This window comes from Zootermopsis nevadensis, unplaced genomic scaffold, assembly GCF_977971745.1.
Source record: "Zootermopsis nevadensis isolate Lab colony 2312 unplaced genomic scaffold, Znev_1.0 Znev_ptg000003l, whole genome shotgun sequence".
NCBI lineage: Eukaryota > Metazoa > Arthropoda > Insecta > Blattodea > Termopsidae > Zootermopsis > Zootermopsis nevadensis.
Window position 1 is genome coordinate 5,678,861 of NW_028259135.1, and position 19,598 is coordinate 5,698,458.

At 38.3% G+C, this 19,598-nt stretch overlaps 1 protein-coding gene across 1 annotated transcript; it reads left to right on the plus strand.

Moving 5' to 3' along the window:
* The first annotated feature begins 354 nt into the window (after nt 1–354).
* On the plus strand, nt 355–17,425 carry LOC110836932 (uncharacterized). Its single transcript, XM_087359658.1, has 6 exons — nt 355–575; nt 13,211–13,308; nt 13,853–13,983; nt 14,711–14,790; nt 15,584–15,670; nt 16,719–17,425. The coding sequence occupies exons 1-6, from the start codon at nt 503–505 to the stop codon at nt 16,844–16,846; spliced, it is 597 nt and encodes a 198-aa protein (XP_087215784.1). The 5' UTR covers nt 355–502; the 3' UTR covers nt 16,847–17,425.
* Nucleotides 17,426–19,598: the final 2,173 nt, after the last annotated feature.

Below are 19,598 nucleotides of genomic sequence, written 5' to 3' on the forward strand. Positions count from 1 at the left end.
GATAGCATTAGCTTTCCTGACAACGGGATGCGAGCTCAGTTCCTTTCCCAAGCCGCAACTTCATCGCAGGAATTTCCGGGATTCCCATATGCAAATAGATGCAACTTCGTATCCATTGCCCTCAGTTACTTACAGCCTTGACATTATCTCCTCGTATCTGTCACAAAACCAACTCTGTTGCTGTTTCGTCAAATAAACCTACCAACCTGTTCCAGCATGCATTATGTTCTTTTCATGGCACAATGCAAGTCAAGCATTGCAGATGTTCAGAGGATTCAAGGTTTTCCATAATCTACCCATCTCTGGCAATAAAAGCCCCATTCCTTCACTGGCTGAGCGCACAGGACGCATCCGTTGAACACATGCGAGATTACGTATGTGCTCAAAATAACAGAGGTTTCGATAGTATTCGATATCAAGACTCTGACGCCCTGAGTCTGCACGTCGGTTCTACAGTGTCACTTAAAGAGAGAATCGTGTCGGGGGGCTGTCCGCGTAGGGGATGTTCCAGCATTCGGATAGACGAGGCGCACAGTTCCGGAGCGAGCCTCGCGGAGGGATCCTCCAGTCTACAAGTAAGTGAACCAGACGTCATTGTCCGAGTCATTTCACGGGTAAATCAGAAGCTGTTAGGCAAAGAGGTGTTTAGAATGCGAACAGACGTATAGATATTATAAAACATGCATCATTTACATAATATAGTGCATACAACTGGGTATATTTCTTAATCAACCAACCCTGTCTTGACGGCAAATCTGAAGAGGCCGAGGAAGCTGTTAGCTGTTGGAAGCAAAACCAAAGTTAAGATAGGGATCTTCACCCTTCGGATAACAGGAGTGGAGGTAACGGAGGAGTGATGGGAGTGTTCGAACCCCGGTCGCCCACACCACGCGACAAGTGATGGCAAGGGATGGTTTAGTCAACCCTGACCACACACCACATTTATAAAATGTCATGGACATTAAACATGTTGTTACACGTAGGCTGGCACCTCGTGAAGACATTGTTTTCGGTTCTTGGGTTTGTGTAATGTTTCCATGAAGAAAAGGCAAAATGAGAATTAATTATTGCCCTTTGTACCACTTGAGGGAGTATCAAACAGCGATTCCTATTAGTTCTTGCAACATCTGAGTCGTATTTATTACTTCTTCGAGACACTCTATCTCCGGTGAGATCTCGAAATGGAGAAGGGAGTCTTTCCAAGAACGTGTTAGAAAGAATTACAAACTAAACTCGCAGACTCCATAACTCGTGATGAAATAAGACAAGACAAAACCCCTACATACAACTGGCAGTGCTCCATCTCGTGCGAATGTTGACCTTCCCTTTTCACTGGAGGGGGTCCGTCCTACTTCGAACGCGCATCGTGTGCGTTAATAAGGCACCGGGCGAATTCTTTTCGACGGACATCGGCCGTACTGCGTGCCGTCGACTTTGCACCCTAAATTTATAATCTCACTAAGACGGGCCTGTTACATCTGAATTTGTAAATAACGTACGCGACATCAGACATTTTAAATCCTCAATGGATTTTAAGCGATACAATTTTCCGTCGTCTTAAAATGAGGGTGATGATTAGCCAAACACTGAGAATAACCAAGACTCTTAATTACGCGCCGAAAGATTGGTAGCCACTAAGAACTGTTCTGGACATTTGATTTGAAGCTTTCGCGGAGACTGAACTCGATAAAATCTTTTCGGGCAATCAGCCGCTGATGTTAGAACACTGCCGCCCCTGTCGTAGGGTTGACTGTCAAGAGCGAAGACCTAGTACGAAACCACTTCCTCGCACCAGTTTCAAAGGACTCCGCTCACCCCAAAAATAGACTTCTTCCCAGCGTTAGAGTGACAGAAACGTTGCTTTAAACTCAGGTGATGAAATTTATGGGCCGATAACATCACATTATCTACAAAAATAATAAAATATAAGTCTGTATATTATGTCATAATTTGTCTGAAAAGTAGAATATGTATTCGATTTAATTTCTAAACCATTGTATGTGAATAAACATGTTATTCTTGCACTAATGTCCGCACCGCTTTGTAATGAATAACATTTGGCCGATTGGAAGACATCGAATATCTGTCAAAGCGTCCTTTGAGTAAGGAACCCCTCTTCGCTTGAAGTTTATGCGTCACTGTGGCGCGAATGTGTGATTATTTGTATGGTTTGGAAACGTTTCACTGGATGAAAAATCAAATAGTTGTAATGCGCACGTCTGTGGTGGGCTCTGTTATATGCTGTCGCGAACAATTGTTACTGGAGTTGCGTCACCCAGGTGTCATGACGTAACCCTGAGGACCTCGTAATACAAGTCACCATGTTTATGTTCAGTCCATTTGTGAGTCTACAGCAAAAGAATGAAGTTTATTGGGCGTAGAGAGGTTAACGACAGACCCTATATAAGATGTGCTGAGAGTGTGGTCGACCCCGAAAGGGAAATAGCAATGCAACATTTGTTATTCGCAGGTGAAAACGTACAAAAATGTCATCTAGAGCAGTGGTATGCAACCGGGGGTACGCGAAGACACCTTATAGGGTACGTGAAATTTAAAAAAAACATATTATTTTATGATAAACACTGAATAATCAGTAATGTAATTTATTTAATTTATTTTAAATGTAGATTATATACTTTGTATAACTTGAATTATACACCAACAACTTTAGGGGTACAAAGTTGAAGAGAAATTATATCTGGGGGTACGCGAACAAAAAAGGTTGAATACCACTGATCTAGAGAATAACTATTAGACAATTATCGTAGGGATTAAATATTACAGACAGATAAACCAGCAAGTTAAGCAGCGACTATTGAAAAACATGTTGTACCTTTTACACAAAATACATCGAAACCCTTTTCCAACCAACTGCCACACTCCTTGTTATAAACAGTGACATTAAGTTTTTAGAGCTTTGATTACTCTTTCAGAATTAAGGGTTTATCAATAGATTACAGTGAACTCACGATTAACGGGAGACTGCCTGGTTTAAAAGAAAATTAAAAAATAATTTACAAAACTTGTAAAAGTTAGAACATTAGAATAAATACAATCGCATTGTATGACGTACGAGCATACATCAGTTGTTGGTAAAGTTTACAACAATGCAAAATTCTTACTATTCGTTGAAATCTTTTCTTAAAAAAAGTTGGTATGTACCGCATTAAATTTTATGTAAAACCCTTTTCGTTATTGGTAAATTTTCAAAACATTATGACTAAATAAACACGGTAATTTGTTACATTTGCGTGTTGTTAAATTTTCCGGAAATTAAACGGTGTTTCGATTATCCGGGAAAACATATTCGCCAACCAATCCGGATAATCGGGAGTCCTCTGCGTTGAAAATCATTCTTTATCGCCTGCTTCCTTTAACTTATATTTTAGATTCGAATGCAGGGCTTTCTGATTTCATTAAATCAAAACGCAGGCAGATAAGTTAACTCATTCTCAAAGGATCTGATGTTTCGTTTCATTTGTCTTATGACGTTCAACTCACAGTTGACAATCTTGGGTTACTTTATTGTCTGTCGGCATTAAATTGACAATGTAACGCCAGGGGAATGAAGGATAAACCACAACATCACTGGTCCATGGGGAAAATCCAGTGTAATCAGCGAAAGCAGCTGTTATCGTGACATCTTGATTCCGTATTCGCCGGTTTGAAAACAGGATCGCGAAAGTCGAGAAGGCTTCTATGAAAGACTAATTACAATTCATTAAATCTCAGTTATGTAACGCCTTCTCGTTTAATTAGGTAAAACCTTGTTTCTTTTTATTCTTTTCTGTGTTTTTCGCGTAACTACCTGGATGAATGTTGAAGAATCTGAAAGGAAGCGGTCCTAACCCGAAACACCAGCAGTTTATTGATAATCAAATAACGGAATAGCAGTGTAAGGACGAACTTAGATGTTAAGACGTAGGAGAAGGGTAAATAAACATGAATGAAATAAACAGAGGGCGAGGTGATAAGCGCGAGAACATGGCAGCACTGTTGGTGATGCAAGCTGACACCTCAGTGACGACAGCAGGCCTACAACAACGAAAAAGGCTTTCCAAACAAACGCATGTTGTCCGTTTGTGTTTGCTAATAAGAAACTAGCCGATTCTACTGAACTACACAACGCCAGACCTTGACATAATGACAGCTTCAATATATTCCCCAGGTCTCGTGGATCTTGAAGGTGTTTGGAAGAGTCCGCCGACTGAACTAACTTGGGTCTCATTTTGATATTATCCCTGCATGTTATCCTAATGCCATAGAAGTTCTCTCAAAAACATCGCATTCATACCTCATCATCCGTGCTGCGTATCCATTTAATTTTCCTTGATTTAATCACTTATTCGACCTCCATGAACACATGTGGAAACAAAGGAGTTACCTTCATCTCTGTCTCTCTCTTGACTTTCCCTTCCGTAATATTTCTACTCTGAAAACGGCGATCCTATGAAAATAAAACCTGGCAGATCCTTTAAAATCATTTAACACTCGGTCAGTCTTAATGGAGCCCTGTAGAACATCGCTGCAACATATGTAAAGTGCTACGTTCAGATCAGCGAATTGACACCACTGCACAAATGTTTTGATGATGGAAGGTGCTGTGGTTTTGAGGGTGTCTTCTACTTGAATATGATTCAATTTATTAAAAAAAAGTTTAATTCCAAGTTCATAATTACAATCTCACGAAACGCCGTTACATTAATATTTAAATCGTATCTGGACGACTTATTCTATCCCTTGAAAACTAAATACTTTTAAATTTTAATGGAATTATCTCTTACTAACGGATTTTTTTTTTCAAATTCAAAACTCGATGTGACGTGAGCGCATGCGTATAAGTCACAGTCTCAAATAGGCTTGTACTATATGGGAACCACACAGAGTAATTTCGATCTACGATCAAAATAAAGTTGAACAAAATTTTCCAAAACCTTCATCCACTCTTCAGTAATATGCTCCCCGAAAGAGTCTGTAAGAGTTCCAGCACAATAAGGAGCCTCGTATTTCCTATTTCCAAAATGCCAGGTTTGTCCTCGGCCCCAGCATAATAGTAGCCCTGCTCTGAGGTATACCACAATCACAAACCTCTTTACCACTGGACGCAGTGTAAGTGGCAATGCTAACTGCAAAGAGCACACAGAAACTGACATTCGCTCAACTGTTGAAGAACTTCTACGGGTTTTACTAAACCTGAGAGTCTTTCACCGTTTAACACCCACAAAAGCCCGCCACCAGTTCCTGTCTCAAGCAAAATACATTCAGGCCACATCATATTTCTTCAAGTTCCATCTTAATCCTTCCACGCCTCTGAACGGTCTCTTACTTTCAGGCTTGCCAACAAATGGCTTGCGAATTTCTTATCTTTTCTAAGCGAGCTTCGTTCTTCGACCACCTAAGTACGTATAGAAGCAGCAAGGACCTCTGAAACATCAGTAAACTTCTACCAGACGACACGGCGTTACAACCCAGTAGAGAGTCATTATGAGAAATGTAACTGAAAAAATCGTTGAATTAATTAGGAATCTCCAGTGTTAGCAAGAGTTAACCAGCTCCACGGATAAATCCCCGATGTAGCACACGCCTACCTGTTAGCAGTAAAATCGAACAGCAGAGACCACTGGTGACAGAGAAAAGCAAACACACGACAAATAAACAAAGAAGGAAGAGAAATGTTTTTCCCCGATACACCAGTCGTAACCCTTCAAATGGACTTGCAATGTTTGTTTTTCTCGACCCGATAATTTCAAATTATGTCTCATTTGTGAGATACAGCGAAATGATAATGCAGCGCTGCAGGATATAACTACGCAGGCCACGTTTCGCTGTAACAGTGACGTCACACAACCTTGTGGAGTCCCGGCCCATCTTGATGACATCATCGACCATGATTTGGTTGCCTGCAGTCGGCCAAGGCAGACCAAGCAAAGCCATCCCATAACATGTCACTGTTGGCACTTAGGTTAGAGGGGGAAGCTCGTACTCATTCTTGACCTCGGCACGAGATGGGGGTGAGTGGTCAGCGTCACGTCACGGCCGCACTTTACTCCCGGGGAAAGGGACCCCGGTACCCATTGGATAGGAGGCCGGGTGGGCCCCAGAGCCGGTCTGGACGTAGAGGCTGTCGGGGATCAACCCCCAATCTCTCAGCCCGTAGCCGGTCACTATACTGACTGAGCTAACCGGCTCACACAAGGTAAACCAAGTTCATTTACTGATTAAGGGTACAGCATGTGAAAAGAACAAGACATGAAAATATCAATGTTGGTAAAATATAATTTGCTGAAATTATTCAGTCCAGGGTTCTCGGCCCGCCAAAATGTGTTCTAGGGCCCACATATATACTTGTAAAATTGTATCACTCTGTCATGAAAGAATAGTTTCCTTGTAATATTTACGCAATTTTAAATGAACAGTTAATAAGAATTACAATTCAACAAAATTGTTTCATAAAATTTTACAATGTTTGTTCTGCATTTAAAAGAAATTACCATGAAGTTCCGAGGAGGCGACCTGTTGCTCTATTTGAAAGTTACGCACTGTTTTTGGTCTTGAAATGTTGACAGCCCTGATATAGTACAAATAATAATCGATAGAGAATTGTTTACAAACTGTAAATCAACTTTTTCCCCCAATAACGTCGTTGCTGCTTGTGAATAACTTACAAGCACTGCGTTGTTAATTAGAGACACTTCTGCATCAATAAATTAATTTTATGCGCACGAAATAATGACGTCCGCTACCACATCCATGAAGGCATTATTTAGTATTGTCAAACAAAGAAGCTGAAGGTGACACTCGTAAACAAGTGACTTAACCTAAAAGACCAGCGTACATAAAAAGAATGCATAGCTCACACGTGTCAGAATAAACAACACTTGATTAGGGTACAACACTAGATACTACAGCAGATACGCCGTGGAACACTACCTTGCAAATGTCGTTGACATGTCTGCATCACTGGTCGCCACAGCAGCACAAAACTTTGCTGTCAGTCTTGCACGTCAGTCGGAGGATACCTGCAAAAAATTCCATTCACGTTTCCCCCAGACTGAATAGTTCAGAGGGTTCAAGTCCGGCGACAACGGATTCCATAGTACAGCGACATAATATGTGGCGGCTGCTCACTGTTGTTCGTTGATACAGAATGGTCTGCATTTCAGAGCTGAGGTAACGTAAGGTAATATAATGTAAGGCAAGGCAAGGCAATGTAATCTGATGTAAGGTAACGTATGGTAATGTAATGTAAGGCAATTCAAGGCAAGACAAAGCAAGGCAAGGCAATGTAATGTAATATAAGGTTACCTAAGGTAATGTAATGTAAGGCAAGGCAAGGCAATGCAAGGCAACGTAATGTAATGTAAGGTAACGTAAGGTAATGTAATGTAATGCAAGGCAAGTCAAGGAAATGTAATGTAATGTAAGGCAAGGCAAGGCAAGTCAAGGCAATGTAATGTAATGTAATGTAAGGCAAGGCAAGGCAATGTAATGAAATGTAAGGTAACGTAAGGTAATGTAATGTAAGGCAAGGCAAGGCAAGGCAAGGCAAGGCAATGTAATGTAATGTAAGGTTACCTAAGGTTATTTAATGTAAGGCAAAGCTAGGCAATTCAACGCAAGGCAAGGGAAGGCAAGGCAAGGGAAGGCATGGCAAGGTAAAGCAATGTAATGTAATGTAAGGTAACGTAAGGTAATGTAATGAAAGGCAAGGCAAGGAAAGGCAAGGAAAGGCAAGGCAATGTAATGCAAGGTTACGTAAGGTAATGTAATGTAAGGCAAGGCAAGGCAATATAATGTAATGTAATTTACTTAAGGTTAAGGCAAAGACAAGGCAAGGAAATCAATTACAAATTAGTAAATGTCTGCTACACATCTGTGTCTATTTGCTTTAAGATGATACATTTTCAAAGCAAATGTTATTAAGGCCTGTCCTCACCTCATTCCTCTTCACATAACATTTTAAGTATTTAGAAGTAACTCTTAAGTTTGGAGATGTGTTCCAACTTAGCGCACTCAGCTGAAGCGTCCAACTTAAGAACACAACGCATTTTGAAATTCTGTGCCCACAAGGTCACATTTTCTTGCAGTATACAGCTTTATGGGCGTAAAACAATTTTCTGAATTCGAGCCTGATTTTAATCGACTGAAATCTACCGACAACTGGGGATGGACTGCGATAGATCGGACTCTATGAGACATTTTTTATTCCACTGTAAAACCAGTCTTCTCGATACGTGAATGAAAGAAAGAAATTCTAAGAACTCATTATATAAGAGCCAGTAAACGAGACGTTTCACTGAAAGAGCGCGCTTTCGTGCAAACGAGGTTATGTTGGGGTCTGGAGGAGTCTGCTGTATCTCGCGGAACGAAAGTACAGCCTATAAATATTTAATAGATTTTCAAGGGTTCTGAAGGATATACATCTGTTTTATGACATACGTTAAAGTTTATTGCATATAACTCTCCAATTCAAAATAACATATAACAGTCAAATACTGACCTCAGCAGAAAAAGACCTAAATCGTTTGACATATGTTTGCTAAAAAATAATAACGTATGACACTTAAATGTGCATTGAGCGGCCACCTTTAGTTTTCGTAGGCCATCGCGACTGAGTCATAACGCATAAAACATCGACGGGCCTCAAATTTCACATGTGTTCTTAGATTTACGATTCTGTATTTATTACTCTCGGTTTCATGGTCAAACTACGAAAGTGAATTTCTGTATGAAGACAGATCTTGAAGAAATGCTGTATGTTTGTAAGTTAAAATTACAAAGGCGGCTGCGATGTGAAACTTTGATATTTTGTTTAACAAATCAGGTAAACTGAACAAGCATCAATTTAAACAACTTTTATTCTCCCTACATTCAAGTTAAAAATATTCTTTCGGATGAATGTAGACTGCTCAGGATAGGCTCCTAGCAACCTAGAACCTCAAATCTTGCATCGTAAAATTCAGTTTCAACGACTCACGTCTAATAAATACAAATTCGGTTATAACGAGATCCGAGAGATTCAGGAAAAGTGCACGTTATAACCGTTACTCGTTGTAACTATTATTGTAGATTTTCCTGTTACTCACGTCATTGGTTAGTTTGGCGGGCAGTTCTTCTCCCTAGGTCTTATGGTAATCTATAATATAAGAGAAGAAAGAATTAAGAGACTTGGGAGAAAATAAGAACTTCAATATCACGTGCACCCGCATCGTAGGTCATGCTCTGTTCAAACGACGCAGCTGTGTAGCTGAATCATTTTGTCCAAAATATCATAATCATGTTAGCTGATAACCCGTCGGAGATTGAATATGAATTTCTCCTGATTACGAAATCCAGGTTTTACTAGGCAACTTTTGCAAGACTACACGGCTCAACAACCCTGAAGACAGCGATCTTCCAAGTTTTACTCTTACAACGAACCTATTCATCGATCCTATTGGAAGTCCAGCGTCCTGTACTGTCGCTTTACTCCTGGAAACAAAATCATTAGCCTGCAATTACTTATGAGGGTTTACTTATTTAATCTGTGGGTCTGCATTTGGTGAAGAACTTTAGTCGCCTCACACATGAAAAGCTGTTAATTTAATGTGTAGACAACTTATGGGACTCCTTGCATAGGGAATCAGCCCGTCGCAAGTTCTCGACCTACACAGATCAGCACAACATAAATATGAAGAAGAACATAATGTCTCGAGCGGAATTCGAACCCATGTTCCCAGTATCCGTTTAAAAGGGCTTAAATAATAACAAACAACATATTTTGTTCAGTATACTTAGTAGAACTTTGGAGACAATTTCAAAATGGAATGTATAATGCTTCACTAACGATGGTGTTAAATTTCTAATTTTGTTATACTTATAAAGGATAAGAAACTGTCACAATGCCATGTCCAAAACTTTGTTATTTTTATAATTATACTCTGAGGAAGAGTCACAGAGATAAGTATGTGTAAATTACGGTGTTTCCCAGTTGTATAAACATTCATTGCATTATAATTATTTTGTCTAATGTTTCTTGTTGGAATCACAATTAACTTTTATCATACAGATATAATTGATTTAAATTCCTCTACTATAGGCCTGCTAGCAGGTCAACTCAAAGAGTTCAGTAGTATATCAGTATGATGCATAACCAGCTGCATCACAAGACACCAGTAAAGCTTAGGAGAATTATGCCTAATCTTTGCATATTCTGTTTTTATGTTCAGAGTTTTATGCTCTGAATCCTTTATCATGTCAAACTACTAATATATAATAAAATAAATTTTGTCTTTGATGCTTAACCCAAGAATATTTAAATTAAGTACCCCAGTATCGTAATGCAATGAACAGTGATAATTATTGTTATTAATTATTGTTATCCTGGTATATGTTAAAAAGCAATATCCTTGAATCCTCTGATATAAAGAATAAACAAATACAATAGACATTTTAATTTTTATCGATAACATGGAAAAATTATGCTGTTCTATAATAAATAAAATATTCTGACTACGAAAATTTGTAACATGCACTTAGGCTATATACGTTTGTAATCAATAAATAAACCTACTTAAAACATTTAATTTATATTTTCTTAATTAAGTCAACATAACCATAGAATATTACAATATAAATATTATTTTGAAGGTAAATATGATTAAATTTCTCAAAAACTGTTTGTGTGGTCTGAGGCGTGGGCCTTGTGCCGCTTGGTCGCTGGAACCGTGGGTTCGAATCCTACTCAAGCCATGGATGTTTGTCCGCGTTTCTCTGTGTTGTACTCTCCTGTGTACAGGTAGAGGCCTTGCGAAGGGCCGATCCCTCGTCCACGGAGTCATAACGAATATCTATAGATCAAGGCAACGAAATGTTTGGACCCACAGTGCTGAGGTACTTTAAGGGTACCGGAAAATGTACAAACAATGGTAAACAGGAAAAATATATATAAAAAACTGTTTGTGATTAAAGCATTTTGGTGTCATTTTTCTACTCTGCGGCAAAACATGCGAGAAACACATCAGCTTACAACTATATTGCTTTAACGTCATCTTCTAATCACTAATGCCATAAAACACTCCTATGAGCACGTTACGTTACGAATATATTTACCTTTATGACAAACTGCGGTGATAATATCGACAGGAAAGTCATGTATTTCTTTTATTCTACATAATTTACAATTCATGAGGCACATAAGAAAACCCGCTTTACGAATATATAATCGAGTGACCTAAGGAATTCAGAAAGGAGACGCAGAAGAGTCCCAGGTCACGTAAGTAGCCTACACATAATTAAGTACTAAGGGCCTTCATTGCTCGTATTCCTCAATTACTATTAGGGCGGACGAATTAAGGGACAGGAAGTGGATTATGGCATGGGAAGACGTAAGAAACGCATGCATTTTAATTAGAAATAAGACAGGATAGGCGCACTAGCAGCGCAACAAAGGAACGGACTGGTCACCGAGCAACCCTGAAGATGAAAACAGAGATGGTTCTCGAAACGTTTGCAGCAGATTTGGTTTGTTCATGTGGAATCTGAGAATCTTTTTTTGGCCTGTGAACCTGTGACGTTTTTTAAAGAAATTCTTCATGTTTCGAAGAAAGATGTATACACAATGCTGTTGTTTGTATTGGATGTGAGTATCCTTTTTTGGGGAATTCTGACTGTACATATATAATTCATAACGATGACGATACTATTACTACTACTACAACTACTACTACTAATAATAATAAAGTCAATTCCATGCAAGTGAGGCATATTCAAGCTTAGAACTTACTAGACTAAAATATAACATATAAAGCACGAATAAGACCCAATAAAGTCAAGGCTTGAGAAGATACACAGACAACATGGTGGTGAAAATGAAGTTTAGAATCAAGGATGATTCCCAAATCTTTAATAATATCCGTACGATTAATGCGGGATCCACAAAGCTGGTACTCAAAACAAAACGTGTTGGTTTTCCTAGTAAATGAAATAACATTGGTTTTAATAACATTAAGCTTCATGTGGTTGGATTAGCACCAGCCACAGAAGGTGTCAATGTCCTTTTGAAGTAAAGATCAATCATGAGGAGACTTTATAGCCCGAAAATGTTTTACGTCATCCGAAAAGGGCAGGTAATTCGAAAATTTAATGATATTACACAAATCATTAATGAACTCGTTGAATTAGAAAGGCCCTAATACAGATTCTTGAGGGACACCGGACAATATTTTAAAAGGAAGCCACGAAGCTTCAGAATAAAGTACTTGCGAAAGTCTGATGGTTAGGTAACTACGAAACCAATTCACATAACCAGTAAACACGTTCAAGTACAATAATTTCAATTACTTTCGAAAAATTGATAATTATGGTAAAAGATCTATAGTTTCTCACAGAAGCAGTTTTGCCTTTTTTTAAAACTGGGACAATAGTAGCCTGCTTCCGCAAAGTGGGAAAAAGTTGCTGAGAAATGATAAGATTGAAAATAAATTTAAGAATAGGAACAAGGGTTTCAGAACAACCCTTAAAAATAAAACTTGGTATACCATCAAGTCCCACAGTATTTGATGGCCTCAAACGCTTTATAGCATTATGAACATCAATGTCCGAGACAGAAAAAAAGGTAACGCATCCAAGGTGAAACTGGTGATTGGAAATCCCCAGAACAAGAGTTTGTATGGGCAGATTGAAAATGTTTGGAAAAAGCATTGGCAATTTCATAAGGCGTAGTTATAAGAGCAACTTCTACTTCTAGAATGCAACAAACCAGCATATTTTCCTAAAATTATATACATATATCCAAAATTGTTTACTCTGCGTAGCACGCATTTTAGAATTCATTATCTCATCGTTTTGCACAAACAGTGTATATATATATGTTTCGTGTTGTTAACAGAATAACCAGAATACACCACCTGGACTTTGTAACGAAAACGGATGACGAATCCCTTGAGCTAGAAACTGTATTTTGAAATATTACAATAGTTAGCGACATATTTCAAAAGATCAAATCCCTATGACCTAATTTTAAGTTATGAAATGATTCATATATATTTCCCTGCGTAATGTGTGGGATAGAGAGGGAAGACGTGCAGGAAAATGGAATGTCCGTAACAACAATTAATGTAGGTCTGATAACGCAGCTTCTCTCTGTGTGAAACAAGCAGGTCCACACATGCGTTCAGTATACTCAATAAATGACGAAAATATAAAATTAATAAAGTTCATATTATTACAGGAACTGCAATCCTTCTTGGCGTAGTCGGCAAATTGGCGTTGGTTTTAGGTGAATGCGATCTTGGTACTCCAAAACTGAAGAATGTTGATTGGAATGAAGTAAGTACTGACACACAACAATTATATAATTTCAACCGTCACACAGATATTTTATTGGACATTATAAACAATTCTATCACAACATGTAACGGCTCCAATTGATAATCAAGAGGTGAATAATGAACGTAATGCAAATCTAATTCAAGGTTTATGGACCTAAGAATGCTGTCTTCTGGGTTGTTGCGCCATGTAGTCTGGTATATGTTTACCGACGTTTCAGAGGTCCTTGCTGCCTCCATCATCAGGAAGATGGCGATGATAGAGGCAGCAAGGACCTCTGAAACGTCAGTAAACTCCTATCGTCTACACGGCACAGCAACCCAGAAGACAGCCATCAAATAGGATTATGTTAAGACACACCAATATACACCACAACTGTGTTCCCCAGAAGATGACTGTAGCCAGTGTCATTAAATTTCTTCAGCCAGCGACATCTGAGCTCACTCCGTTAACTCCCCCCATCGTCGCACTAATGAAAGTGCAACAAGAAAACTATCGGTTTTGACAGGATTTGTGTGTCTCAGTCTCTCTAATGATCTTACAGTTGACGGATACCTGGTACTGGGTCTATCAGACATCGAATAAAGCAAAAGACAATTTTGACTGTGTTCGTAGCAACGTCATCATGTTGCCCAGCAGCAGAATGTTTATTTCTACCCTAGCATATGATAAGAGGTGAGTTTACAACATTAAGTAATTAAATTAAACTCGTTTAGGGATTTCTATTCTTTGCTTAATTACGTGACATTCACTGTCTCGTGATACAAGTGCTTTGACACGGAGGCCTCTGAGAGGCCTTTTCACTGATATCTTAAATATAAATAAGTAAAACGAGCATCTGTTATTCGTTTAATGATGACTGGAACATGAAAGTCTATGCACTTGGAGAAACACTTTTATCCGTGTAACAGAAAGCCCTATAATCGAATTCTAACTTCCACGGTCATTCGCTCGGAATATAAAATAACCGGAATAGAAGTTTAAAATAAATACACATCAATTCAAATTTAATACATTCACTCCTCTATTTGACTTCCATAATCATGTTAATGGGAAACGTGGCTACAAGCGCAAAGGATTATGAAAACTGGGACACTTACCACAAGAATATATACTTGACATTGATTTCTATACTACAAAATTTATGTATATAAATTATAACAAAATCCCACACAACAGAAACTAGTTTAAAATATATATATCTTCCCTTGTCAGAGGATACCTTCTTAGTGTATTATATTTTGTTACTAAACATTTACTTCGTTCTGACATTACAATATTAGGACACTTAGCCAGTCAATTATATGGTTCGAGATTCTGGCCGTTTATAATATAATAAGATAAAAATTTTCTAGTAATTTTATAGGTTAATCAACTGAATGTTCTTTTTCGAATCTAACAGCAAACAGCGTGAAGTTACAATCAATGGAGAAAGTTCTAACTTTACAACTAACGGATACTTTGACATTCTCAGCGAAGAATGTAAGTATGAACTGAAGTGTCCAGTTACATTTTATTCAGGAAACAATACCAAACGCTTTCGCGAAGAAAGTAAATTGTGTCATTTAAGTTGCTTCCGAAGCCAGTTTGAATGAATTAAAGACTGTCCAAATTACTTCCTTATTGGCTTACCCTATTTATAATAAACATCGTCACAGGTAATACGTTGATTAATGCTGAAATATTATTAAATTAATTCTGAGAACCATACGAAACCCTTAACATAACCTGTGTGCAAAATTTTTGTTCTGCGAGTTAAAATAGTTTACCACTGTGCTGAAAGCACCACTTCACAAACATCTTTTCTGGCGCCAAGGCTGAAACACATAAATATATCGTGTAAGATACAAAATTTTACATTTAAAAAAAAATTTACCCATAGTAACAAAATAAATTAATGTTCATATTGAACAATTACTCAAATTAAGGTAAGGTCAAATATAACCATAGTTGATAATTCTGTTAGAGGCAATTACTTAGTGATGTGTGGACCTGCTTGCAATAATAAGTTAGTAACATTTTAAATAACTGGCAATGCCGATTTAATCGAATTTCCTCACATAGACAAACTTTATGCCCTCAAGTCACCTAGAAATCTAAATGCGGTCTCAGGTATGTGCAAGGTTACATATAGTAATTCCAAGAACAAAGGATCAGGTCAGTTCACGCTCGGATTCGATTGGTCTGTATTGTTTTCAGGATTTAACTTTCTTTACTGCAGCATAAAGAAATATTTTCTGTCACTTGAACACATTTCTACTTTTCATTTCTGCAGCGTTTTGGACTGGCAGTTGCCTTCTGTTGGCAATCGAGCGCGACAGTTTCTTCGTATTGACGTTTTGCTCAAAGCAGGGTGGAAATAGTAAGTATACTTCTTGATGATTATATTATTAAGGTATTCGATGCTTCAACACTAAATACAGAGACGTTGAGACCATACAGCATCACAGTCCAGAAGATCATCCTCGTATTCACAGATAAGATAACTTCAGATCCCACACGTATATCTCTTGCTACACATAAACTAGGCTATAAAAGGCTGAGCATTTATTTTTTTCAACATTTATACCCCATCTGTCCCTGCATAACATTCCTTGACGTTCTGGCACTTAACTTCCGGCTGATAAGGACGGTACACCACCGCCGTCACTGTATCGGCGCATACCCTCAGTCATCTTGTGTGTTTTTCGTCACAAACAAACTCTTTAATAGGCCTATTTATTGTTTGTGAAGACATCAGTTCCTGAAAATATAAATTTTTAACATTTATCTGCCTCCAAACCCTTGACGTTGAGAGTTGGATACTCTATAAAGTCTCTTTTCAAAAATTTTATACGATCTTATCCCTTACCCAAAGTTTGCTATATGCCGTATCCACCTCACCTTCTATGCCTTAAAACAAACATAAGGAACAATTCATCCTGTTCATAGTTACGTCAACTAGTCTCTTTATCGCCTTTTACTCAGTCAAAATGTTCCTGTATCAAGTTATTTGAGAAGTCACAAACTCATATGCAATAAATCGTTTAATTCATTCACATATTTAAACACTGTTTTCATATTTATTTATTTTCATGTATTCATTTGTATTTTTAAATGAGAAAGCTCATTCGGTGTAAAGATTAGCTGCGGTTTGGACGACCGGGTTTCGATTCCGGCATGGCCAAGAATTCCTCCCCATGTCCAGAACGGCTTATAAACCCTCCCAAGCTCCTGTCAAACGGCAAACTTTAGGAGGGTGTAAAGTGACTGGAACTCGCAGATGACTGTCGACAATAAACACATGAAGAACGTGTAGCGTCACTCCCTCCAACATTAACTTCAATTTTATTTCTTTATCTCTGTTTCTATCTTTATTAATCAGCCAAATCTTCTAAGCTGAATATTTACAACACGTAATCTGTTTGCAGGAATTGATTCCATCGGGTTTCGAAACCGGAGTCCTTATGAAGCGACATTGGAAAAAGCGTTTGAAGCCTTCAACGAAACCGGCCTAGATGCCAGTCAGCTTGTGAAATGGAGTGCCGAACATTGCTAACTTTGGGAGCGCACGAACACAATGACAATAATTGTACTGCACATTCTTTTTTGGTGTAGGGTGTAAGGTGTAACATCTTCTGTTGAAAGCATTGTTCAAAAGGCAGATTTTTACAGATAGGAATCTTTTGTAAAAATATAGGTTTCTGAGTCCAATTCAACATATAAACTGAGGCCAGAGGGAATGGACAAATTATGCCAAGCCATGCATATCAACACAAAAATCACTTTTCCACCCCAAAAAGTTTCATTTAACGCTCCATTGCTAATGAGTATCCCATTTCTGAAATACGGCACCATGTAGTGTGGACTGTGTCACTGATGCTTCGAATAACCTTACTGTCTCCATCTTCAAGGTAAAATGGATATCAAATGGTTCCTCCTGATACTTGTTTAGAAGGCCAAACATCTTTGGGACCTGTTTAATTTGCTTCTACATGACGCCATCATTCAGAAACAGAACACTTTCCCTTGAAACGTAAGAGGTTCGATATATTTCATAATAACTTGTTCATACATGCATCCTTCCTGTTTTATCACTGGTGAAATCAATTACAAATTAGTTAATGTCTGCTACACATCTGTGTCTATTTACTTTAAGATGATACATTTTCAAAGCAAAAGTTATTAAGGCCTGTCCTCACCTCATTCCTCTTCACATAACATTTTAAGTATTTAGAAGTAACTCTTAAGTTTGGAGATGTGTTCCAACTTAGCGCACACAGCTGAAGCGTCCAACTTAAGAGCACAACGCATTTTGAAATTCTGTGCCCACAAGGTCACATTTATTCTTGCAAAATTCAGCTTTATGAGTGTAAAGCAATCTTCTAAATTCGAGCCTGATTTTAATCGACTGAAATCGACCGACAACTGTGGGTGGACTGCGATAGATTGGAGTCGATGATACATTTTTTATTCCACTGTCAAAAACCGCTCTTCTCCAAACATGAATGAAAGAAATTCTAAAAACTCATGATATAAGAGCCAGTAAACCAGACGTTTCCTGTAAACGAGGCTACGGTGGCCACTACGGTGGGGTCTGGAGAAGTCTGCTGTATCTCGAAGAACGAAACCACAGCCAACTATAAATACTGGCGTATCAATATTTAGTAGATTTTCATGGGTTCTGAAGGATATATTTCTGTTTCATGAAATACACTAAACTTTATAGCATATACCCCTCCAATTCCATAAAACCGATAACAGTCAAATACTGACTTCAGCAGAAAAATCCTAAATCGTGTGGCGTGCGACATATGTTTGCTAAAAAATAATAACGTATGACACTTGTATGTGCATTGAGCGGCCACCTTTAGTTTTCGTAGGGCATCGGGAACTGAGTCATAACGCATAAAACATCGACGGGCCTCAAATTTAACATGAGGTTTTAGATTTACGATTCTGTAGTTATTACTCTCGGTTTCATGGTCACACTACTCTGTATTGAGACAGATCTTGAAGAAATGCTGAATGCTGTATGTTAGTAAGTTAAATTTCAAAGGCGGCTGTGATGCGAAACTTTGATATTTTGTTTAACAAATCACGTAAACTGAACAAGCTTTATTCTCCCTACATTCAAGTAAAAAGATACTTTCGGATGAACGTAGAATTCTCAGGATAAGCTCCTAGCAACCTAGAACCTGTAATCTTGCATCGTAAAATTCAGTTTCAACGACTCACGTTTAATAAATACAAATTCGGTTACAACGAGATCCAAGAGACTCTGGAAAAGTGCTCGTTATAACCGTTACTCGTTGTAACTGTTATTGTAACATTTGCTGTTACTCACTTCATTGGTTAGTTTGCCGGGCAGTTCTTCTCCCTAGGTCTTCTGATAATCTATAATATAAGAGAAGAAAGGATTAAGAGACTTCGGAGAAAATAAGAACTTCAATATCACGTGCACCCGCATCATAGGACACGCTCTGTTCAAACGACGCAGCGGTGTAGCGGAACATTCTGCCCTCCCCGCCTAGGGTAACCATTTTGGATCATCATGCATTTGCCCTGATACCTGAGAGCCCCCTTAGGCCCTCGGCACCCCCGCCACACAGAGTCTGCAGGGAATTTCCGCCACACCACTGGAACTAGGAATTTGTTCTTCGTGAGTGCCATACCTCACTAAGTGAGATCTGAGAAAGGAAATCGAAACAAACATTCCCTGAATGTAGACTGTAAATATCGTAGAAGGGTTAGAGATTGCTATCCGCCGGGATTTGAAATGAGAAATGATTGGATGTCATAAACGGACAAAGCGATAATAGATCTTAGTCCCTCCTACGGAATTTGAACAACTGCTCGTTACACCCGTGAAGTTATCAACTACCGAGATCGCTTTAACCGTGAAATGTTTCTCATAAAATACATAATTTCCAGCCAACGATTCTCTGTTTGCTGTTAACAGTGTTCATGTTCAGAAAATACGTTTGAAGAGAATACGATTGACTGCTCTCCTACCTATTTATAATTTTGTACGAGAATATCCTTGACTCCTCTGATATGTATTTATCAGTAGGGGATAAACAGAGACATTTTAATCTTTATCGATAACATGGAAGAATTGTGCTATTCGCTAACAAGTCAGACATTCTGACTACGAAAATTTGTAACACGCACTTATTTGTAGGGTATATACTCTTGTTATCAATAAATGAACCTACTTAAAACATTTAATACTTATTTTCATAATTAACTCAACATAGCCGTAGAATATTTCAATAGATATTTTATTTTGAAGGTAAATATGATTATAT